The sequence below is a fragment of the Somniosus microcephalus genome, chromosome 10, assembly GCF_052327205.1.
Source record: "Somniosus microcephalus isolate GS21.2 chromosome 10, FLI_Smic_1.0, whole genome shotgun sequence".
Classification (NCBI taxonomy): domain Eukaryota; kingdom Metazoa; phylum Chordata; class Chondrichthyes; order Squaliformes; family Somniosidae; genus Somniosus; species Somniosus microcephalus.
This window is the reverse complement of record NC_140996.1, coordinates 232,803,443-232,825,915: the sequence shown is the minus strand read 5'-3', so window position 1 is coordinate 232,825,915 and position 22,473 is coordinate 232,803,443. Positions and strand designations below refer to the sequence as shown.

The following is a 22,473-nucleotide window of genomic DNA, read 5'->3' as shown; positions in this document are numbered from 1 at the left end:
GGAACAGGCTCGAGGAGCTGTATGGCCTCCTCCTGTTCCTGTGTTCCTCTTTGACCAAGCTTTTAGTCGCCTGTCCTAATATCTCCTTATGTGGCTCGGTGTCAGATAATCGCTCCTGTGAAGCACCTTGGGACGGTTTAAATGTAAGTTGTTGTTGTTGTCTGATCCCGGGCCGGGCAGCAGCAGGGGAGCCCCAGTTACTCTCCGTGAGCCCTGAGCTAGGGAGAAAAACCAGACAGGGTTCCTGCTCCTGCTTGCTCGCCGATGATCCCAGTGCGTGCAGGTGCATGTGGCTTAAACTGTGTCGCGGTAGCCATGCCTCCGGCAGCACCTCCCAAACCCGCGACCTCTACCACCTAGGACAAGGGCAGCAGGCGCATGGGAACACCACCACCTCCAAGTTCCCCTTCGAGTATTGTGTGCAGTTTTGGTCGCCTTATCTGAGGAAGGATGTTCTTGCCATGGAGAGAGTGCAGCGAAAATTCACCAGACTGATACCTGGGATGGCAGGAATGACGTATGAGGAGAGATTGGGTTGATTAGGCTTATATTCGCTTGAGTTTAGAAGAATGAGAGGGGATCTCATTGAAACTTATAAAATTCTAACAGGACTAGACAGACTGGATGCAGGAAGGATGTTCCCGATGGCCGGGGAGTCCAGAACCAGGGGTCACAGTCTAAGGATAAGGGGTAAGCCATTTAGGACAGAGATGAGGAGGAATTTCTTCACCCAGAGAGTGGTGAACCTGTGGAATTCTCTACCACACAGGGCAGTTGAGGCCAATTCATTAAATATATTCAAGAAGGAGTTGGATATATTTCTTGAGGCTAAAGGGATCAAGGGATATGGGGAGAAAGCAGGGACAGGGTACTGAATTTGGATGATCAGCCATGATCTCATTAAATGGCGGAGCGGGCTCGAGGGGCCGAATGGCCTACTCCTGCTCCTATCTTCTATGTTTCTATGAGTCACACACCATCCTGACTTGGAAATATATCGTCGCTGGGTCAAAATCCTGGAACTCCCTCCCTAACAGCACTGTGGGAGCACCTTCACCACACGGACTGCAGCGATTCAAGAAGGCAGCTCACCACCACCTTCTCAAGGGGCAATGAGGGATGGGCAATAAATGCCGGCTTTGCCGGCGACGACAAAATCTCAAGAATTAATTTAAAAAATACACCTGTGGCTAGTCAGCAATCCATGGCTCCATAGGGAGATGGTGGAAGCGGTTAGTGTTGATTCATTCAAATGCAAATTAGGCAAGACATCTTTGCAGAAAATAACATTTTGGGACGCAGTACAGGAGTAATTTAAGGCATGGGGTTGGGGCGGGAATGTCGAGTTGATGTGGAAGTTCAGCCATGCCCTTATTAAATGGTGGAGCAGGCTTGATGGCCAAATGGCCGACTCCTGCTCCTATTTCTTATGTTCTTGTGTGTGGGGAGTGCAGCGAGCTCGGGAAGAACAGGTGACTTGGGACCTCTGGTTCCCAAAGCTCTCCACCACTGGGGGTTTTCCTCATCTCGTGTCTGGGTCTGTTGTAGACTCATTGATAAGAGATTGATCGCTGTGATTGGTCAACAACTCCATTATCGTTGGATTGTGCGATGTAGATGAACTAGGCAGACCTGGGTCTATTTTCATCCAGTAACTGCTAGGTTCCTAAGCAGCTGTGGTGATGCAGTGAGTTGTTGTGATCTGGAATGCGCTGCCTGAAAGGGCGGTGGCAGCAGATTCAATAGGAACTTTCAAAAGGGAATTGGATAAATACTGGAAAAGGAAAAATTCACAGGGCTGTGGGGAAAGAGCAGGGGGGGTGGGACTAACTGGAGAGCTCTTTCAAAGAGCCGGCACAGGCACGATGGGCTCGAATGGCCTCCTCCTGTGCTGTATCATTCTATAAAGAAAACATCTCAGTGTGCTTCACAGGGCAGGGGGAGGAAGACAAGAACTCTCTTTTTATTCATTCTTGGGATGTGGGCATCGCTGGCAAGGCCAGCATTTATTGCCTATCCCTAATTGCCCTCGAGAAGGTGGTGGGGAGCCGCCTTCTTGAAACAACACGAGTGGCTTGTTAGGCCATTTCAGAAAACAGTTAAGAGTCAACCACATTGCTGTGGGTCTGGAGTTACCTGTAGGCCAGACCGGGTAAGAACGGCAGATTTCCTTCCCTAAAGGACATTAGCGAACGAGATGGGTTTTTACAATAACCTGGTCGTTTCATGGTCACCATTACTGATACTAACTTTTTAAATCCAGATTTATTTAATTCATGCCATGGTGGGATTTGAACTAATGTCTCCAGATCATTACTCCAGGCCTCTAGTCCAGTAACATAATCACTGTGCTACCATACCCCCAAACCAGCACGGTGGCATAGTGGTTAGCACTGTTGCCTCACAGCGCCAGGGACCCGGGTTCGAATCCAGCCTCGGGTGACTGTCTGTGTGGAGTTTGCACATTCTCCCCGTGTTTGCGTGGGTTTCCTCCGGGTGCTCCGGTTTCCTCCCACAGTCCAAAGATGTGCGGGTTAGGTTGATTGGCTATGATAAATTGACCCTTAGTGTTAGGGGGATTAAATACGTGGGGTTACAGGGATAGGGTGGGATATGTGTTGGTGTAGGGGTTACGGGGATCGGGTGGGATATGTGTCGGTGCAGGCTCGATGGGCCGAAATGGCCTCTATCTGCACTGTGGGGTTTCTGTGATTTCTGTGAAACTTAGTGAAGGCGGAGAGGGTGAAGGCACAGTGAAGGAATGGCCACTGATGTTGGGGTGAATTATAGATACTTATTCTGTTGGATTCACTTCGTCTTGTTCAGCTATTGTTCTCGACTTGTGCCCGTGCTCTCGGCAGCCTAAAACCGACTCACAAAGAGACTCCAACTTTCAAAGGGGAACTGGATAAACTTTAAATTAACAATTTTAAAAAGAGTGCAAGAGCAAAGAGACCTGGGGGTGTTTGTGCACAAATCTTTGAAGGTGGCAGGACAGGTTAACAAAGCAGTTAATAAAGCACACGGGATCCTGGGCTTTCCAAACAGAGACACAGAGTACAAAAGCCAGGAGGTTATGCTGAACCTTTATAAAACACGAGTTCGGCCCCACCTGGAGTATTGTGTCCAATTCTGGGCACCGCACTTTAGGAAGGACGTGAAGGCCTTGGAGAGGGTGCAGAGGAGATTTACTGGAATGGTTCCAGGGACGAGGGATTGCAGTTACGTGGCTAGACTGGAGAAGCTGGGGTTGTTCTCCTTAGAGCAGAGAAGGCTAAGAGGAGATTTGATAGCAGTGTTTAAAATCATGAAGGGTTTTGATTGAGTAAATAAGGATAAACTGTTCCAGTGGCTGAAGGGTCGATAATCAGAGGGCACGGATTTAAGGTGATTGGCAAAAGAATCAGAGGCGACATGAGGGAAAACTTTTTTATGCAGCGAGTGGTTAGGATTTGGAATGCACGGCCTGATAGGGCGGCGGATACAGATTCAATAGTGGCCTTCAAAAAATTAGATAAATACTTGAAGGAGAAGATTTGCAGGGATATGGGGAATGAGCGGGGGCGTGGGACTGACTGGATTGCTCTTCACAGACTCGATGGGCCGAATGGCCTCCTTCTGTGCTGTAAGATTGATTCTGTGATTCCGGGTCAATGGGCACGATTCAAAAATCTCAGAGACATTTAAACCCACCAGTCCAGGATCGATTCCTTACCTTCTTGGCCCAAAAGATTAACTCCTTGTTGACCAGCTGAATCAGTTCGGAATAACAGAAGGGCAGGAAGTAAACAATCTCATTGATTCTGCCCAAAAATTCATCCCGTCGGAAGTGTGCCTGGATGGAAGAACATTCAACGATACGGCAGTGGGTTACTATTCAAAAAAACCTTCATTTATTTAATGTGCCAATAACATCAAATCAATGATATTGTGACGGTGATTGCACCATTTAACGAATAGGCAAGAAGAGGGTGGAGAGCGTAGAGTGATTCACAATGTCGAAGGCATTGGAGAGATCGAGGAGGCCACAGGCCAGTGCGCGACAGTCCTAGTCACACAGGAAGTCATTAGTGACTTGGGCCAGATCAGTCTTGGTATTTGGTTAGTTGGTTAGAAACCAGATTGGAGCAACTCAACTAGAGAATAATGCCACGGTCAGGTTTCAGCTGTTAAGTCTTTGGAAGAATTTCTTTACTCAGAGTGGAAAATGTTTCGAATAATCAAACAGGCAGGATCTAGGAGGCAAAAACATTAGGGGTGTTCAAACTGCTTGTGGGTGCATTTAATGGGAGAGTTAGTGTATTAGAGGGATGGGCCTTGATGGGTGAGTTAGTGTATTAGAGGGATGGGCCTTGATGGGTGAGTTAGTGTATTAGAGGGATGGGCCTCAATGGGAGAGTTAGTGTATTAGAGGGATGGGCCTCGATGGGAGAGTTAGTGTATTAGAGGGATGGGCCTCGATGGGAGAGTTAGTGTATTAGAGGGATGGGCCTTGATGGGTGAGTTAGTGTATTAGAGGGATGGGCCTCGATGGGAGAGTTAGTGTATTAGAGGGATGGACCTCGATGGGAGAGTTAGTGTATTAGAGGGATGGGCCTTGATGGGTGAGTTAGTGTATTAGAGGGATGGACCTCGATGGGAGAGTTAGTGTATTAGAGGGATGGGCCTCGATGGGAGAGTTAGTGTATTAGAGGGATGGGCCTCAATGGGAGAGTTAGTGTATTAGAGGGATGGGGTTCGATGGGAGAGTTAGTGTATTAGAGGGATGGGCCTCGATGGGTGAGTTAGTGTATTAGAGGGATGGACCTCGATGGGAGAGTTAGTGTATTAGAGGGATGGGGTTCGATGGGAGAGTTAGTGTATTAGAGGGATGGACCTCGATGGGAGAGTTAGTGTATTAGAGGGAAGGGCCTCGATGGGAGAGTTAGTGTACTAGAGGGATGGGCCTCGATGGGAGAGTTAGTGTACTAGAGGGATGGGCCTCGATGGGAGAGTTAGTGTATTAGAGGGATGGGCCTCGATTGGAGAGTTAGTGTATTAGAGGGATGGGCCTCGATGGGAGAGTTAGTGTATTAGAGGGATGGACCTCGATGGGAGAGTTAGTGTATTAGAGGGATGGGCCTCGATGGGAGAGTTAGTGTACTAGAGGGATGGGCCTCGATGGGAGAGTTAGTGTATTAGAGGGATGGACCTCGATGGGAGAGTTAGTGTATTAGAGGGATGGACCTCGATGGGAGAGTTAGTGTATTAGAGGGATGGGGTTCGATGGGAGAGTTAGTGTATTAGAGGGATGGGCCTCGATGGGTGAGTTAGTGTATTAGAGGGATGGACCTCGATGGGAGAGTTAGTGTATTAGAGGGATGGGGTTCGATGGGAGAGTTAGTGTATTAGAGGGATGGACCTCGATGGGAGAGTTAGTGTATTAGAGGGAAGGGCCTCGATGGGAGAGTTAGTGTATTAGAGGGATGGGCCTCGATGGGAGAGTTAGTGTATTAGAGGGAAGGGCCTCGATGGGAGAGTTAGTGTACTAGAGGGATGGGCCTCGATGGGAGAGTTAGTGTATTAGAGGGATGGGCCTCGATTGGAGAGTTAGTGTATTAGAGGGATGGGCCTCGATGGGAGAGTTAGTGTATTAGAGGGATGGGCCTCGATGGGAGAGTTAGTGTATTAGAGGGATGGGCCTCGATGGGAGAGTTAGTGTATTAGAGGGATGGGCCTCGATTGGAGAGTTAGTGTATTAGAGGGATGGGCCTCGATGGGAGAGTTAGTGTATTAGAGGGATGGGCCTCGATGGGAGAGTTATTGTATTAGAGGGATGGGCCTCGATGGGAGAGTTAGTGTATTAGAGGGATGGGCCTCGATTGGAGAGTTAGTGTATTAGAGGGATGGGCCTCGATGGGAGAGTTAGTGTACTAGAGGGATGGGCCTCGATGGGAGAGTTAGTGTATTAGAGGGATGGTTGGTGATAAACTTGAATAGTTGTGTTACCTTCAGAATGGGTCTGATCACGTGTTCTTTGAATCGCTTGGAGATGGTCACTTTCTCCGTCAGAAGCACGTCATCTGCAGCAACCAGGGAGAATCTCAGGTCAAAACAACATCCAGAAACCTCAATCAACCTTTTCTAGTATTAACCACGCCAAGAATCACTGTGACAGGGTCACTGAATGCTCCACATATTTACACTTACACTGGACTGATAAAGACTAAAGCTGTGACTCTTCCCTCCCAACCAACACTGCCTCTGATTTTCGCCACCAACATCTCCTCTCAGGTACTGACCAATGTCTCAGTTACTGAAGGCACCGTCCAGTGTGGGACTGACCAATGTCTCAGTTACTGAAGGCACCGTCCAGTGTGGGACTGACCAATGCCTCAGTTACTGAAGGCACCGTCCAGTGTGGGACTGACCAATGTCTCAGTTACTGAAGGCACCGTCCAGTGTGGGACTGACCAATGTCTCAGTTACTGAAGGCACCGTCCAGTGTGGGACTGACCAATGCCTCAGTTACTGAAGGCACCGTCCAGTGTGGGACTGACCAATGTCTCAGTTACTGAAGGCACCGTCCAGTGTGGGACTGACCAATGTCTGTTACTGAAGGCACCGTCCAGTGTGGGACTGACCAATGCCTCAGTTACTGAAGGCACCGTCCAGTGTGGGACTGACCAATGTCTCAGTTACTGAAGGCACCGTCCAGTGTGGGACTGACCAATGCCTCAGTTACTGAGGCCACCGTCCAGTGTGGGACTGACCAATGCCTCAGTTACTGAAGGCACCATCCAGTGTGGGACTGACCAATGTCTCAGTTACTGAAGGCACCGTCCAGTGTGGGACTGACCAATGTCTCAGTTACTGAAGGCACCGTCCAGCGTGGGACTGAGCCACACAGATCAGGAAGCTCTGAAATTCAATGCCCTGTCTACGACGAGCTAGCTGATCGGTACTGGGAGGCGGCTCCTGGGGCAGTACAGTTAGCCTCAGCACCTCTGGACTAGTGATTGGTAAAAGAAAAGTAGCCAGTGTTCCCTATCCAGCCAACCCTGCTGGAAAAAGTGTAGCCATTGGACTCGGAGGAGATCAGACTCGGCACTGAGGCCTCTGTGCGATCGAATGATCTGCCGGGGAGAAAATTGGGGGTAGAGGAATAAGATAGGGGCGCGATATCCCTCAACACCGTCTGCACACTTTACAAGAATTACCTAGATTCTCGGCTAGACGTTTCTTGCTCAGCTCCTGGGCTTCCTGCCTCAGTTGCAAGGCGTGCTCGGCTATTTCTTCGCTGGCTACGTTGGAGGTCATGATGAAGATTGCATCCTTGCACTCGATGGTCTTTCCCTTGCCGTCTGTCAGTCTGCCCTGAAACATCATCAAGGGAGGGGGGAGGAGAAAAAAACCCCACAGACTTACATCACAGCTCCGAAAACACATTCGAACCAGCAGTGAAATATCGTGACTCTCGCGAAGCAGGCCAAACGCAGCCGTTTTTGCGCACAGCAAGATCCCACAGACAGCAATGAGGTGACCAGGTGATTTATTTCTGGCGATGTTGGTTGAAGGAGGAAGGTTACATCGGGAACAAAGGGATTGCCAGACCCGGGCCCATCGAGTTCGCCTTCTACCATCCTAGCAGTCGATGATCCAACGATAATGGAGTTGTTGACCAATCATAGCGATCAATCTCTATCAGTGAGTCTACAACAGACCCAGACACGAGGCGAGGAAAAGCCTCAGTGGTGGAGAGCTTTGGGAACCACAGGTCTAGAGTCACCTGTGCCTCCCGAGCTCGCTGCACTCACCACACGTCATATGAACATCAGAAACAGGAGCAGGAGTCGGCCACACGGCCCCTCGAGCCTGCCCCGCCATTCAATAAGATCATGGCCGATCCTCTACCTCAACTCCGCCTTCCCGCCCTAACCCCACGTCTCAAGTTACTCATATACCGTGTCCCAAAATGTTATTTTCGGCAAAGGATTTACATTTGAATGAATGAACACGAAGTGCTTCCACCGTCTCCCTAGGGAGCCTGCTCCCGACATGACAGCAGCGACCGCACTTCAAAAGTACTTCAATGGCTGTGAACGGCTTCGGGACGCGCCGAGGTCGTGAAAGGCGCTGGAGAAATGCGAGTTCTTTCTTTCGCCCAACAGTCAGATGAGACTCACCTCGTCGAAGAGCTGGAGCATGATGGTCAGGACGTCGGGATGAGCCTTATCCACCTCGTCAAACAGAACGACCGCGTTCGGACTCTGCTTCAGCCTCTTGGTCAGCTGACCACCTTCCTCATGTCCGACGTAACCAGGGGGTGAACCGATAAACTTCGCAACCTTCAGAAAATACATTCTTTTACTGAAACATTTATTCCAACATTGGTTTAGTTACTTAAAAATTGTTTGAATTTCCAATTGGTTAATCGTTATTTTGTGCTCATCCAGGTGAAGGACAACTATGTGGAAATGGAACAATTCCCACTTTTTGTCAGTGTTATCCACACGTGGGTTAGATACAGAGTAAAGCTCCCTCTACGCTGTCCCATCAAACACTCCCAGGGCAGGTACAGCACGGGATAGATACAGAGTAAAGCTCCCTCTACACTGTACCATCAAACACTCCCAGGGCAAGGACAGCCCGGGTTAGATACAGAGTAAAGTTCCCTCTACACTGTCCCATCAAACACTCCCAGGGCAGGTACAGCACGGGTTAGATACAGAGAAAAGCTCCCTCTACGCTGTCCCATCAAACACTCCCAGGGCAGGTACAGCACGGGTTAGATACAGAGTAAAGCTCCCTCTACACTGTCCCATCAAACACTCCCAGGGCAGGTACAGCATGGATTAGATACAGAGTAAAGCTCCCTCTACACTGTCCCATCAAACACTCCCAGGGTAGGTACAGCACAGGTTAGATACAGAGTAAAGCTCCCTCTACACTGTCCCATCAAACACTCCCAGGGCAGGTACAGCACGGGTTAGATACAGAGTAAAGCTCCCTCTACACTGTCCCATGAAACACTCCCAGGACAGGTACAGCACGGGTTAGATACAGAGTAAAGCTCCCTCTACACTGTCCCATCAAACACTCCCAGGGCAGGTACAGCACAGGTTAGATACAGAGTGAAGCTCCCCCTACACTGTCCCATCAAACACTCCCAGGGTAGGTACAGCACAGGTTAGATACAGAGTAAAGCTCCCTCTACACTGTCCCGTCAAACACTCCCAGGGCAGGTACAGCACGGGTTAGATACAGAGTAAAGCTCCCTCTACACTGTCCCATGAAACACTCCCAGGACAGGTACAGCACGGGTTAGATACAGAGTAAAGCTCCCTCTACACTGTCCCATTAAACACTCCCAGGGCAGGTACAGCACAGGATAGATACAGAGTAAAGTTCCCTCTACACTGTCCCATCAAACACTCCCAGGGCAGGTACAGCACGGGTTAGATACAGAGTGAAGCTCCCCCTACACTGTCCCATCAAACACTTCCAGGGTAGGTACAGCACAGGTTAGATACAGAGTAAAGCTCCCTCTACACTGTCCCATCAAACACTCCCAGGGCAGGTACAGCATGGGTTAGATACAGAGTAAAGCTCCCTCTACACTGTCCCATTAAACACTCCCAGGGCAGGTACAGCACAGGATAGATACAGAGTAAAGCTCCCCCTACACTGTCCCATCAAACACTTCCAGGGTAGGTACAGCACAGGTTAGATACAGAGTAAAGCTCCCTCTACACTGTCCCATCAAACAATCCCAGGGCAGGTACAGCACGGGTTAGATACAGAGTAAAGCTCCCTCTACACTGCACCATCAAACACTCCCAGGGCAGGTACAGCACGGGTTAGATACAGAGTAAAGCTCCCTCTACACTGTCCCATCAAACACTCCCAGGGCAGGTACAGCACGGGTTAGATACAGAGTAAAGCTCCCTAATCACTGTCCCATCAAACACTCCCAGGGCAGGTACAGCACGGGTTAGATACAGAGTAAAGCTCCCTCTACACTGTCCCATCAAACACTCCCAGGGCAGATACAGCACGGGTTAGATACAGAGTAAAGCTCACTCTACACTGTCCCATCAAACACTCCCAGGGCAGGTACAGCACGGGTTAGATACAGAGTAAAGCTCGCTCTATACTGGCCCATCAAACACTCCCAGGGCAGGTACAACATGGGTTGGATACAGGGTAAAGCTCCCTCAACTCCACTTTCCCGCCCGATCCCCATATCCACCGATTCCCCGAGAGTCCAAAAATCTATCGATCTCAGCCTTGAATAAACTCAATGACTGAGCCTCCACAGCCCTCTGGGGTAGAGAATTCCAAAGATTCGCCACCCTCTGAGTGAAGAAATTTCTCCTCATCTCAGTCCTAAATGGCCGACCCCTTATTCTGAGACTGTGACCCCTGGTTCTAGACTCCCCAGCCAGGGGAAACATCCTCCCTGCATCTACCCTGTCAAGCCCTGTAAGAATTTTGTACAATGGGAGTTTTATCTTTAACACATTTACAACTGAAGATTGGGTGAAGGTTTTATTAATTTAATTTCTTGGTCATTTTGGCCTTGACCTGAGCTATCTGCTTGAAGGATCGATAATACCACGAACGTTCGGGATCTCACTGCCGGCCTGTTTTGCCGTACTTACTTCGTGTTTTTCCTGGAATTCCGACATGTCGAGCCTGATGAATTTCTACATTGGGAAAGGAAGAGCAGACAGAGTTAAACTTTTCGGTGAATCGGACTTTGACGTAAACTGCCCTCCAGTTCTCATCCCCCACCGCCACTTCAATATCCTCCTGGAGGTGTTGACTCCTTTTGCTGGGGTACGACCCCCACCAGCCACCCTCCGGTACATTGCACAGTGAATATTTAAGGCGGTGGATGGGGTGCCGATCAAGCGGGTTGTTCGACTATTGAGGGCATCGCAGCGGACCCTGTGCTTTTGTTTCTCCAACCAACCGTGCAGGTACAGCTGGTCACCGGATAGTGATCGAGATGCAGCAACTTTGTCCGATTCTCCCTTCCGCAACCCAGGGACCCCCCGGAGGCCAGTGGTAGCAGTTCAAACCGCGAGCTAACAGCACTGACTGGAACCCTAACCACGCACCTTCGCGAGTCGGTATGGCTCAGTTCCACACTGGGCGGCACCAGCAACTGTGCGACTGACTGAACCAACCGCGGGTTTATTTCTCAAAGCATTGTTTCTTCCCCTCCGTTGGTTGCCCCAGCAGCAAGGGCCCCATTGGGAAGCTGAGCAGGCAGCAATACGGGCAGCTTCCAGTTCTTTGCTGCCCCCATCTCCGAGTGGTCTAACCCAGTTGTGGTCCAATACCCTCGCCACATATGGCTCATTGGGAATCCCGATGTGGCTAATTGGGATTTTAAAAAAAATTCATTCATGGGATGTGGGCGTCGCTGGCAAGGCCAGCATTTATTGCCCATCTCAAATTGCCCCTTGAGAAGGTGGTGGTGAGCCGCCTTCTTGAACCGCTGCAGTCCGTGTGGTGAAGGTGCTCCCACAGTGCTGTTAGACTTCTTCGTCGTGGTTTGGTACAACTGAGTGTCTCGCTGGGCCATTTCAGAGGGCAGTTAAGAATCAACCACATTGCTGAGGGTCTGGGGTCACACATAGGCCAGACCGGGTAAGGACGGCAGATGGGACGGAAAGTAGTGAGTGAGGAGGACATAAAAAACCTGCAAAGGGGCATAGACAGGCTAAGTAAGTGGGCAGAGATTTGGCAGATGGAATACAATACTGGAAAGTGTGAGGTTATGCACTTTGGCAGGAAAAATCATGGAGCAAATTATTATCTTAATGGCAAGAAACTGGAAAGTACTGTAGTACAAAGGGATCTGGGGGTCCTGGTGCACGAAACTCAAAAAGTTAGTATGCAGGTGCAGCAAGTGATCAAGAAGGCCAATGGAATGTTGGCTTTTATTGCTAGGGGGATGGAATATAAAAACAGGGAGGTATTGCTGCAGTTGTACAAGGTATTGGTGAGACCTCACCTGGAATACTGCATACAGTTTTGGTGTCCATACTTAAGAAAAGACATACTTGCTCTCGAGTCAGTACAAAGAAGGTTCACTCGGTTAATCCCAGGGATGAGGGGATGGACATATGAGGAGAGGTTGAGTAGATTGGGACTCTACTCATTGGAGTTCAAAAGAATGAGAGGCGATCTTATTGAAACATATAAGATTGTGAAGGGGCTTGATCGGGTGGATGCGGTGAGGATGTTCCCGATGATGGGTGAAACTAGAACTAGGGGGCATAATCTTAAAATAAGGGGCTGCTCATTCAAAACTGAGATGAGGAGAAACTTCTTCACTCAGAGGGTGGTAGGTTTGTGGAATTTGCTGCCCCAGAAAGCTGTGGAAGCTACATCATTAAATAAATTTAAAACAGAAATAGATAGTTTCCTAGAAGTAAAGGGAATTAAGGGTTACGGGGAGCGGGCAGGAAATTGGACATGAGTCTAGGTTCGGAATGGTCATGGCCCTGTGGGTAGTGGAGCGGGCCCAGGGGCCGTGTAGCCTGGTTCTGCTCCTACTGTGTTCTAATTCTGTGTTAGATTTCAGGAGATGCTTTTATTCCTGTTCCTGGCTGGGGTGGAGATCGCCTTTACAGAAGGTAAGTACTGTAGAAAATATAGGGACAGAGTGATCTCCTGGAAGAATTTCGATCGCCTAGATGGGTCGGAGAGGAATTTCCCAGATTTTTTTCTCCCAAATTGGCCATTGGGTCTTTATCTGGTTTTTCGCCCCTCCCGGGAGATCACATGGGTTCAGGTGGGATGGAGAGTGATAGAAGATTTGAGGTTAGGATCAGATCAGCCATGATCTTATTGAATGGTGGAGCAGGCTCGAGGGGCCGATTGGCCTACTCCTGCTCCTATTTCTTATGTTCTTATGTTCTAAAGGACATTAGTGAACCGGATGGGTTTTTACAACAATCCGGTAGTTTCATGGTCACCATTACTGACACTAGCTTTCTATTCCAGATTTATTTAATTGAACTTAAATTCGCCAGCTGCTGTGTTGTGTATTACTCGTCCAGTAACATAAACATTATGTTACTGTACCCTCCAGACCGGGGGGGGGGGGGGGGGAGCGCGGGCACTCCAGGCCGGGGGGGGGGTGGGGGGGGGGGGGGAGCGCGGGGAGTCCAGGCCGGGGGGGTGGGGGGGGGGGGGGGAGCGCGGGGAGTCCAGGCCGGGGGGGGGGGGGGGGGGGGGGGAGCGCGGGCACTCCAGGCCGGGGGGGGGGGGGGGGGGGGGGGGAGCGCGGGGACTCCAGGCCGGGGGGGGGAGCGCGGGGACTCCAGGCCGGGGGGGGGAGCGCGGGGACTCCAGGCCGGGGGGGGGGAGCGCGGGGACTCCAGGCCGGGGGGGGGGAGCGCGGGGACTCCAGGCCGGGGGGGGGGAGCGCGGGGACTCCAGGCCGGGGGGGGGAGCGCGGGGACTCCAGGCCGGGGGGGGGGAGCGCGGGGACTCCAGGCCGGGGGGGGGAGCGCGGGGACTCCAGGCCGGGGGGGGGGAGCGCGGGGACTCCAGGCCGGGGGGGGGGAGCGCGGGGACTCCAGGCCGGGGGGGGGGAGCGCGGGGACTCCAGGCCGGGGGGGGGAGCGCGGGGACTCCAGGCCGGGGGGGGGAGCGCGGGGACTCCAGGCCGGGGGGGGGGAGCGCGGGGACTCCAGGCCGGGGGGGGGGAGCGCGGGGACTCCAGGCCGGGGGGGGGAGCGCGGGGACTCCAGGCCGGGGGGGGGGAGCGCGGGGACTCCAGGCCGGGGGGGGGAGCGCGGGGACTCCAGGCCGGGGGGGGGGAGCGCGGGGACTCCAGGCCGGGGGGGGGGAGCGCGGGGACTCCAGGCCGGGGGGGGGGAGCGCGGGGACTCCAGGCCGGGGGGGGGAGCGCGGGGACTCCAGGCCGGGGGGGGGGAGCGCGGGGACTCCAGGCCGGGGGGGGGAGCGCGGGGACTCCAGGCCGGGGGGGGGAGCGCGGGGACTCCAGGCCGGGGGGGGGGAGCGCGGGGACTCCAGGCCGGGGGGGGGGAGCGCGGGGGACTCCAGGCCGGGGGGGGGAGCGCGGGGACTCCAGGCCGGGGGGGGGGAGCGCGGGGACTCCAGGCCGGGGGGGGGGAGCGCGGGGACTCCAGGCCGGGGGGGGGAGCGCGGGGACTCCAGGCCGGGGGGGGGAGCGCGGGGACTCCAGGCCGGGGGGGGGAGCGCGGGGACTCCAGGCCGGGGGGGGGGAGCGCGGGGACTCCAGGCCGGGGGGGGGGAGCGCGGGGACTCCAGGCCGGGGGGGGGGAGCGCGGGGACTCCAGGCCGGGGGGGGGGAGCGCGGGGACTCCAGGCCGGGGGGGGGGAGCGCGGGGACTCCAGGCCGGGGGGGGGGAGCGCGGGGGACTCCAGGCCGGGGGGGGGGAGCGCGGGGACTCCAGGCCGGGGGGGGGGAGCGCGGGGACTCCAGGCCGGGGGGGGGGAGCGCGGGGACTCCAGGCCGGGGGGGGGGAGCGCGGGGACTCCAGGCCGGGGGGGGGGAGCGCGGGGACTCCAGGCCGGGGGGGGGGAGCGCGGGGGACTCCAGGCCGGGGGGGGGGAGCGCGGGGACTCCAGGCCGGGGGGGGGGAGCGCGGGGACTCCAGGCCGGGGGGGGAGCGCGGGGACTCCAGGCCGGGGGGGAGCGCGGGGACTCCAGGCCGGGGGGGAGCGCGGGACTCCAGGCGGGGGGGGAGCGCGGGGACTCCAGGCGGGGGGGAGCGCGGGGGGGGGGGGGGGGGGCGGTGGGGGGCGGGGGGGGAGACTCCAGGCGGGGGGGGAGCGCGGGGTGGGGGGGAACTCCAGACGGGGGGGAGCGCGGGGGGCTACAGACGGGGCTAATCTGACATCACTGCTTCTATCTGGGCCAAGAAGAGGTGCCTCGAGCCAGTGCCCTTATACTCAGAGCAAGTCATAGAGTTATACAGCACGGATAGAGGCCCTTCGGCTCATCGTGTCCGCGCCGGCCATCACGCCCTGTCTAATCTAATCCCATATTCCAGCATTTTGTCCGTAGCCTTGTATGCTATGGCATTTCAAGTGCTCATCCAAATGCTTCTTGAATGTTGTGAGGGTTCCAGCCTCCACAACCCTTTCGGGCAGTGTCTTGTAGACTCCACTGAAACTATGTGGAAGATCTGGTGATGCACTATTGTGGTAAACCACTGTTATTGTTGTTCACCGTTGTTGTTGTTGTTGCACACTGTTGTATCTAGGCATGCCTCAGCATGCCTCTGCTGGCTCCGCCCCTGGCTCCACCCGCAGGCCCAGGTATAAAGGTGACTGCTCTGCAGCCCCCTGCCTTCTTGGAAACCAGTCAACCGCAAGAGGCATGCTCTGTTCTTTGTTAATAAAAGCCTTTTAGTTACTCTCCTAACTCTCCGTCTTTTATGAGTAATTGATAGCGCATCAACTATATTGTCATAGATGGAACACTGAAAAAAAATGCATTTTATACTTCATTACAACATCTCTTTTGTTCTGTATTTGGATCTCAAACCATCATGACCCAAAGGTTCCAGCTCTTCAGCCTCTACTCACACGAGGGACCGGTTACCAATCGCTGATGTTATGGTGAGTAGGACCAGACTCACCCAACATGGATCAGAGGCATCGATGACTCTGTTCCTCTTCACCACATACACTAGTTGTACTGCCAAGATCAAAGTCTTAGCAGAGAGGTCAATAACCAGGGGGCATAGATTTAAAGTAAAGTAATTGGTCGGAGGATTAGAGGGGAGTTGAGGAGAACTTTTTTCACCCAGAGGGTGGTGGGGGTCTGGAACTCACTGCCTGAAAGGGTGGTCGAGGCAGAAACCCTCATCACATTTAAAAACTTTTTTGGATATGCACTTGAAGTGCCGTAACCGACAGGGCTACGGACCAAGAGCTGGAAAGTGGGATTAGGCTGGAGAGCTCTTTTTCGGCCGGCACAGACACGATGGGCCAAATGGCCTCCTTCTGTGCCGTAAATTTCTATGATGATAATTGCGTGTCTGATCAATAATTAAATAAAGACAGTGTCGTACGGCCTGTGATCTCAATACTCATATGCGCACGACGTGTGTGTGTATGATGTTTAACCTGTTTGTGCGTTTGTTGGTAAAATAGTAAGATGAAAAGCAGTGTGTGAGTGTGTTTTGCTCGTTGTGTGTGCTTTACTCCCTTGGTCACAGAATGGTGTTCTGTAAATATACACGCGAGAGGTACATTTACTGGTATTCTGCGCAAGGCATGTAAAATTAGTGCATGTGACTAACACGGTGTCGCCATAGCCGCAACCTGCGGCGAGTCAGCAATTTTATTGAACAATAGAAACATAGAAAATAGGAGCAGGAGTCGGCCATTTGGCCCTTCGAGCCTGCTCCGCCATTCAACGAGATCATGGCTGATCATCCAAACCCTAGCACCTGGTCCCTACACCGACAGCCATCCCACCCAAGCCCTATCCCCGTAACCCCACGTATTTAATCCCCCCTAACACTAAGGGCCAATTTTTTTATCATGACCAATCAACCTAACCCGCACATCTTTGGACTGTGGGAGGAAACCGGAGCACCCGGAGGAAACCCACGCAAACACGGGGAGAATGTGCAAACTCCACACAGACAGTCACCCGAGGCCGGATTTGAACCCGGGTCCCTGGCGCTGTGAGGCAACAGTGCTAACCACTATGCCACCGTGCTGCCCTGGGTTAAACATAGAAGATAGGAGCAGGAGTAGGCCATTCTGCCCCTCGAGCCTGTTCCGCCATTTAATGAGATCATGGCTGAGGGGAGCTGGCTGCAGATTATCCTTCCCGGTCAAGGCCTCTAACTGCCCCGTGCCAAAGCTCCATCATCAGGCGTTCCCAGTGTGGGGAACTTCAGGTGCTGAGCCACACCCTGTTATCACTGTGACTGCACCTCCATACATTAGCATCACTTATACACACAACAACTTGTATTTATATAGCGCCTTTAACGTAGTAAAACGGCCCGAGGCGCTTCACAGGAGCGATTATCAGACAAAATTTGACACCGAGCCACACAAGGAGATATTGGGACATGCGACCAAAAGCTTGGTCAAAGAGGTGGGTAATAAGGAGGGTCTTAAAGAAGGGGAGAGAGGTGGAGAGGTTTAGGGAGGGAATTCCAGAGCTTGGGGCTCAGGCAGCTGAAGGCACGGCCGCCAATGGTGGGGCAAAGGGAACGTGCAAGAGGCCAGAATTGGAGGAGCGTAGAGATTTCGGAGGGTTGTAGGGCTGGAGGAGGTTACAGAGATAGGGAGGGGGGCGAGGAGGCCATGGAAGGATTTGAACACGAGGATGAGAATTTTAAAATCGAGGCGTTGCTGGACCAGGAGCAATGGAGGTCAGCGAGCACAGGGGGGGTGATGGGCGAACGGGACTGGGTGTGAGTTAGGACACGGGGCAGTGAGCACAGGGGGGTGATGGGTGAACGGGACTGGGTGTGAGTTAGGACACAGGGCAGTGAGCACAGAGGGTGATGGGCGAACGGGACTGGGTGTGAGTTAGGACACGGGGCAGTGAGCACAGGGGGGTGATGGGTGAACGGGACTGGGTGTGAGTTAGGACACGGGGCAGTGAGCACAGGGGTGTGATGGGTGAACGGGACTGGGTGTGAGTTAGGACACGGGGCAGTGAACACAGGGGGGGTGATGGGTGAACGGGACTGGGTGTGAGTTAGGACACGGGGCAGTGAGCACCGGGGGTGATGGGTGAACGGGACTGGGTGTGAGTTAGGACATGGGGCAGTGAGCACGGGGTGATGGGTGAACGGGACTGGGTGCGAGTTAGGACACGGGGCAGTGAGCACAGGGGGTGATGGGTGAACGGGACTGGGTGTGAGTTAGGACACGGGGCAGTGAGCACAGGGGGTGATGGGTGAACGGGACTGGGTGTGAGTTAGGACACAGGGCAGTGAGCACAGGGGGTGATGGGTGAACGGGACTGGGTGTGAGTTAGGACACGGGGCAGTGAGCACAGGGGGTGATGGGTGAACGGGACTGGGTGTGAGTTAGGACACGGGGCAGTGAGCACAGGGGGTGATGTGTGAACGGGACTGGGTGTGAGTTAGGACACGGGGCAGTGAGCACAGGGGGTGATGGGTGAACGGGACTGGGTGTGAGTTAGGACACGGGGCAGTGAGCAGAGGGTGATGGGTGAACGGGACTTGGTGCGAGTTAGGACACGGGGCAGTGAGCACAGGGGGTGATGGTGTGAACGGGACTGGGTGTGAGTTAGGACACGGGGCAGTGAGCACAGGGGGTGATGGGTGAACGGGACTGGGTGTGAGTTAGGACACGGGGCAGTGAGCACAGGGGGTGATGGGTGTACGGGACTGGGTGCGAGTTAGGACACGGGGCAGTGAGCACAGGGGGTGATGGGCGAACGGGACTCGGTGTGAGTTAGGACACGGGGCAGTGAGCACAGGGGGTGATGGGCGAACGGGACTGGGTGTGAGTTAGGACACGGGGCAGTGAGCACAGGGGGTGATGGGCGAACGGGACTGGGTGTGAGTTAGGACACGGGGCAGTGAGCACAGGGGGTGATGGGTGAACGGGACTCGGTGTGAGTTAGGACACGGGGCAGTGAGCACAGGGGGTGATGGGCGAACGGGACTGGGTGTGAGTTAGGACACGGGGCAGTGAGCACAGGGGGGTGATGGGTGAACGGGACTGGGTGTGAGTTAGGACACGGGGCAGTGAGCACAGGGGGTGATGGGTGAACGGGACTGGGTGTGAGTTAGGACACGGGGCAGCGAGCACAGGGGGGTGATGGGTGAACGGGACTGGGTGTGAGTTAGGACACGGGGCAGTGAGCACAGGGGGTGATGGGTGAACGGGACTGGGTGTGAGTTAGGACACGGGGCAGTTAGCACAGGGGGTGATGGGTGAACGGGACTGGGTGTGAGTTAGGACACGGGGCAGTGAGCACAGGGGGGTGATGGGTGAACGGGACTGGGTGTGAGTTAGGACATGGGGCAGTGAGCACAGGGGGGTGATGAGTGAACGGGACTGGGTGTGAGTTAGGACACGGGGCAGTGAGCACAGGGGGTGATGGGTGAACGGGACTGGGTGTGAGTTAGGACACGGGGCAGTGAGCACAGGGGGTGATGGGTGAACGGGACTGGGTGTGAGTTAGGACACGGGGCAGTGAGCACAGGGGGTGATGGGTGAACGGGACTCGGTGCGAGTTAGGACACGGGGCAGTGAGCACAGGGGGTGATGGGTGAACGGGACTCGGTGCGAGTTAGGACACGGAGCAGCAGAGTTTACGATGCGCTCAAGCTTATGGAGGGTTGTTGGTGGGAGGTCGGCCAGGAAAGCGTTGGAATAGTCGAGTCTGGAGGTAAAGGCATGGATGAGGGTTTCAGCAGCAGATGAGCAGAGGCAGGGACGGCGACGGGCGATGTTACGGAGATGGAAGTCGGCGGGCTTGGCGATGGAGAGGCTATGGGATCGGAAGCTCAGCTCAGGGTCAAATAGGATGGCGAGGTTGCAAACGGTCTGGTTCGGCCTGACACGGCGGCTGGGGAGGTGTGTGGAATCGATGGTGAGGGAACGGAGTTTGTGGCGGGAACCGAAGACAGTGGCTTCCACACGCAAGTGTTGAAAGGTCCCCATACCTTCTTGACGTCGTTGTGCATGTACTTCGCGACCTGCTTGGCCAGCTCTGTTTTACCTGCAGCAAAGGAGGGAAATTCATTCAGTGACCGGCAGTACATTTGTGGGAAATCTCAAGACAGATACTTACGAGAGAGGCAATCGGCTGGTTGCAGCTCATCCATCTAGAAAATCCCACACCACAACTGCAAATTGTTTTTTTTATATTATGTCCCGACCCTTTTTGTAGAAATCTGTTCCATTGGCAAAAGGACCAGAGGCCACACGAGGGAAAAAAAAATGACACAGCAAGTTGTTATGATTTGGAATGCACTGCCTGGAAGCAGATTCAATAATAACTTGCAAAAGGGAATTGGATAAATACTTGAAGGGGAAAAATTTGCAGGACTATGGGGAAAGGAACTAATTGGAGAGCTCTTTCAAAGAGCCGGCACAGGCACGATGGGCCGAATGGGCTCCTCCTGTGCTGTGTGATTCTGTGTGTTGTACGAAGAACATCCTGAAACTGGTCCTAACTTCTCGTCTTTCACTAGTTTAAATCTACCCCTTCTCCTACTTTCAAGACATACCTCACCATGGAACAGAAGATATTAAGAGCCCAGAAATGGGCCATTTGACCCATCAAGTCTATGCCTGTGATTTTCTCCAAATAAAAGAAAGAGTTCAGAGTCAGAAGGTTATGGGTTCCAGTCCCAATCCAGAAGTTCTCCCTGGTGTCCTGGGCTTTTCAGCCAATGAAGTACTTCTGAAGTGCAGTCACTGTTGTAATGTAGGAAAAGCAGCAGCCAATTTGCACACAGCAAGCTCCCACAACAGCAATGAGAGAATGAGCAGATAATCTGTTTTAAATGATGTGATTGAGGGATAAATATTGGCCCCAGGACACCGGGGAGAACTCCCCTGCTCTTCTTCAAAATAGTGCCCTGGGATCCTTTACATCCACCTGAGAGAGCAGACGGGGCCTTGGTTTAATGTCTCATCCGAAAGACGGCACCTCAGACAGTACAGCGCTGCCTCAGTACTGCCCCTCCGACAGTGCAGTGCTCCCTCAGTACTGACCCTCCGACAGTGCGGCACTCCCTCAGTACTGCCCCTCCGACAGTGCAGCACTCCCTCAGTACTGCCCCTCCGACAGTGCAGCACTCCCTCAGTACTGCCCCTCCGACAGTGCGGCGCTCCCTCAGTACTACCCCTCCGACAGTGCAGCGCTCCCTCAGTACTGCCCCTCCGACAGTGCGGCGCTCCCTCAGTACTGCCCCTCCGACAGTGCAGCGCTCCCTCAGTACTGCCCCTCCGACAGTGCGGTGCTCCCTCAGTACTGCCCCTCCGACAGTGCGGCGCTCCCTCAGTACTGCCCCTCCGACAGTGCCGTGCTCCCTCAGTACTGCCCCTCCGACAGTGCAGCGCTCCCTCAGTACTGACCCTCCGACAGTGCGGCGCTCCCTCAGTACTGCCCCTCCGACAGTGCGGCGCTCCCTCAGCACTGACCCTCCGACAGTGCGGCGCTCCCTCAGTACTGCCCCTCCGACAGTGCGGCGCTCCCTCAGCACTGACCCTCCGACAGTGCGGCGCTCCCTCAGTACTGACCCTCCGACAGTGCGGCGCTCCCTCAGTACTGCCCCTCCGACAGTGCGGCGCTCCCTCAGCACTGTCCCTCCGACAGTGCGGCGCTCCCTCAGTACTGCTCCTCCGACAGTGCGGCGCTCCCTCAGTACTGCCCCTCCGACAGTGCGGCGCTCCCTCAGTACTGACCCTCCGACAGTGCGGCGCTCCCTCAGTACTGCCCCTCCGACAGTGCGGCGCTCCCTCAGTACTGCCCCTCCGACAGTGCAGCGCTCCCTCAGTACTGCTCCTCCGACAGTGCGGCGCTCCCTCAGTACTGCCCCTCCGACAGTGCGGCGCTCCCTCAGTACTGACCCTCCGACAGTGCGGCGCTCCCTCAGTACTGCCCCTCCGACAGTGCGGCGCTCCCTCAGTACTGCCCCTCCGACAGTGCAGCGCTCCCTCAGTACTGCTCCTCCGACAGTGCGGCGCTCCCTCAGTACTGACCCTCCGACAGTGCGGCGCTCCCTCAGTACTGCCCCTCCGACAGTGCGGCGCTCCCTCAGTACTGCCCCTCCGACAGTGCCGTGCTCCCTCAGTACTGCCCCTCCGACAGTGCAGCGCTCCCTCAGTACTGACCCTCCGACAGTGCGGCGCTCCCTCAGTACTGCCCCTCCGACAGTGCGGCGCTCCCTCAGCACTGACCCTCCGACAGTGCGGCGCTCCCTCAGCACTGACCCTCCGACAGTGCGGCGCTCCCTCAGTACTGTCCCTCCGACAGTGCGGCGCTCCCTCAGTACTGCCCCTCCGACAGTGCAGCGCTCCCTCAGTACTGCCCCTCTGACAGTGCAGCGCTCCCTCAGTACTGCCCCTCCGACAGTGCGGCGCTCCCTCAGTACTGCCCCTCTGACAGTGCAGCGCTCCCTCAGTACTGCCCCTCCGACAGTGCGGCGCTCCCTCAGTACTGCCCCTCCGACAGTGCGGCGCTCCCTCAGTACTGCCCCTCTGACAGTGCAGCGCTCCCTCAGTACTGCCCCTCCGACAGTGCGGCGCTCCCTCAGTACTGCCCCTCTGACAGTGCAGCGCTCCCTCAGTACTGCACTGGGAGTGTCAGCCTGGATTTTTGTGCTCAAGTCTCTGAACCCACAACTTTCTGATTCAGAAGTGAGAGTGCTACCCACTGAGCCACGGCCAACACAGCCGAGGATGAATTAAAAAAAAAGAATTAACAAGTTCTGTTCTGCGTGGATTTGTTGCAATTGG

General features: G+C 54.6%; 1 protein-coding gene across 1 annotated transcript in view; it reads right to left on the bottom strand.

Annotated features, from left to right (window-relative positions):
• clpb (ClpB family mitochondrial disaggregase) overlaps positions 1–22,473 on the bottom strand; it is a 136,465-nt gene that overhangs the window by 10,541 nt on the left and 103,451 nt on the right. The window contains exons 9-14 of the mRNA XM_085999763.1: positions 19,671–19,726; positions 10,644–10,688; positions 8,166–8,327; positions 7,200–7,356; positions 5,989–6,062; positions 3,716–3,835 (exon numbers count right to left, since the gene is read on the bottom strand). Of these exons, the coding sequence (XP_085855889.1) occupies positions 3,716–3,835; positions 5,989–6,062; positions 7,200–7,356; positions 8,166–8,327; positions 10,644–10,688; positions 19,671–19,726 (614 nt within the window). The remainder of the gene's footprint in view (positions 1–3,715; positions 3,836–5,988; positions 6,063–7,199; positions 7,357–8,165; positions 8,328–10,643; positions 10,689–19,670; positions 19,727–22,473) is intronic.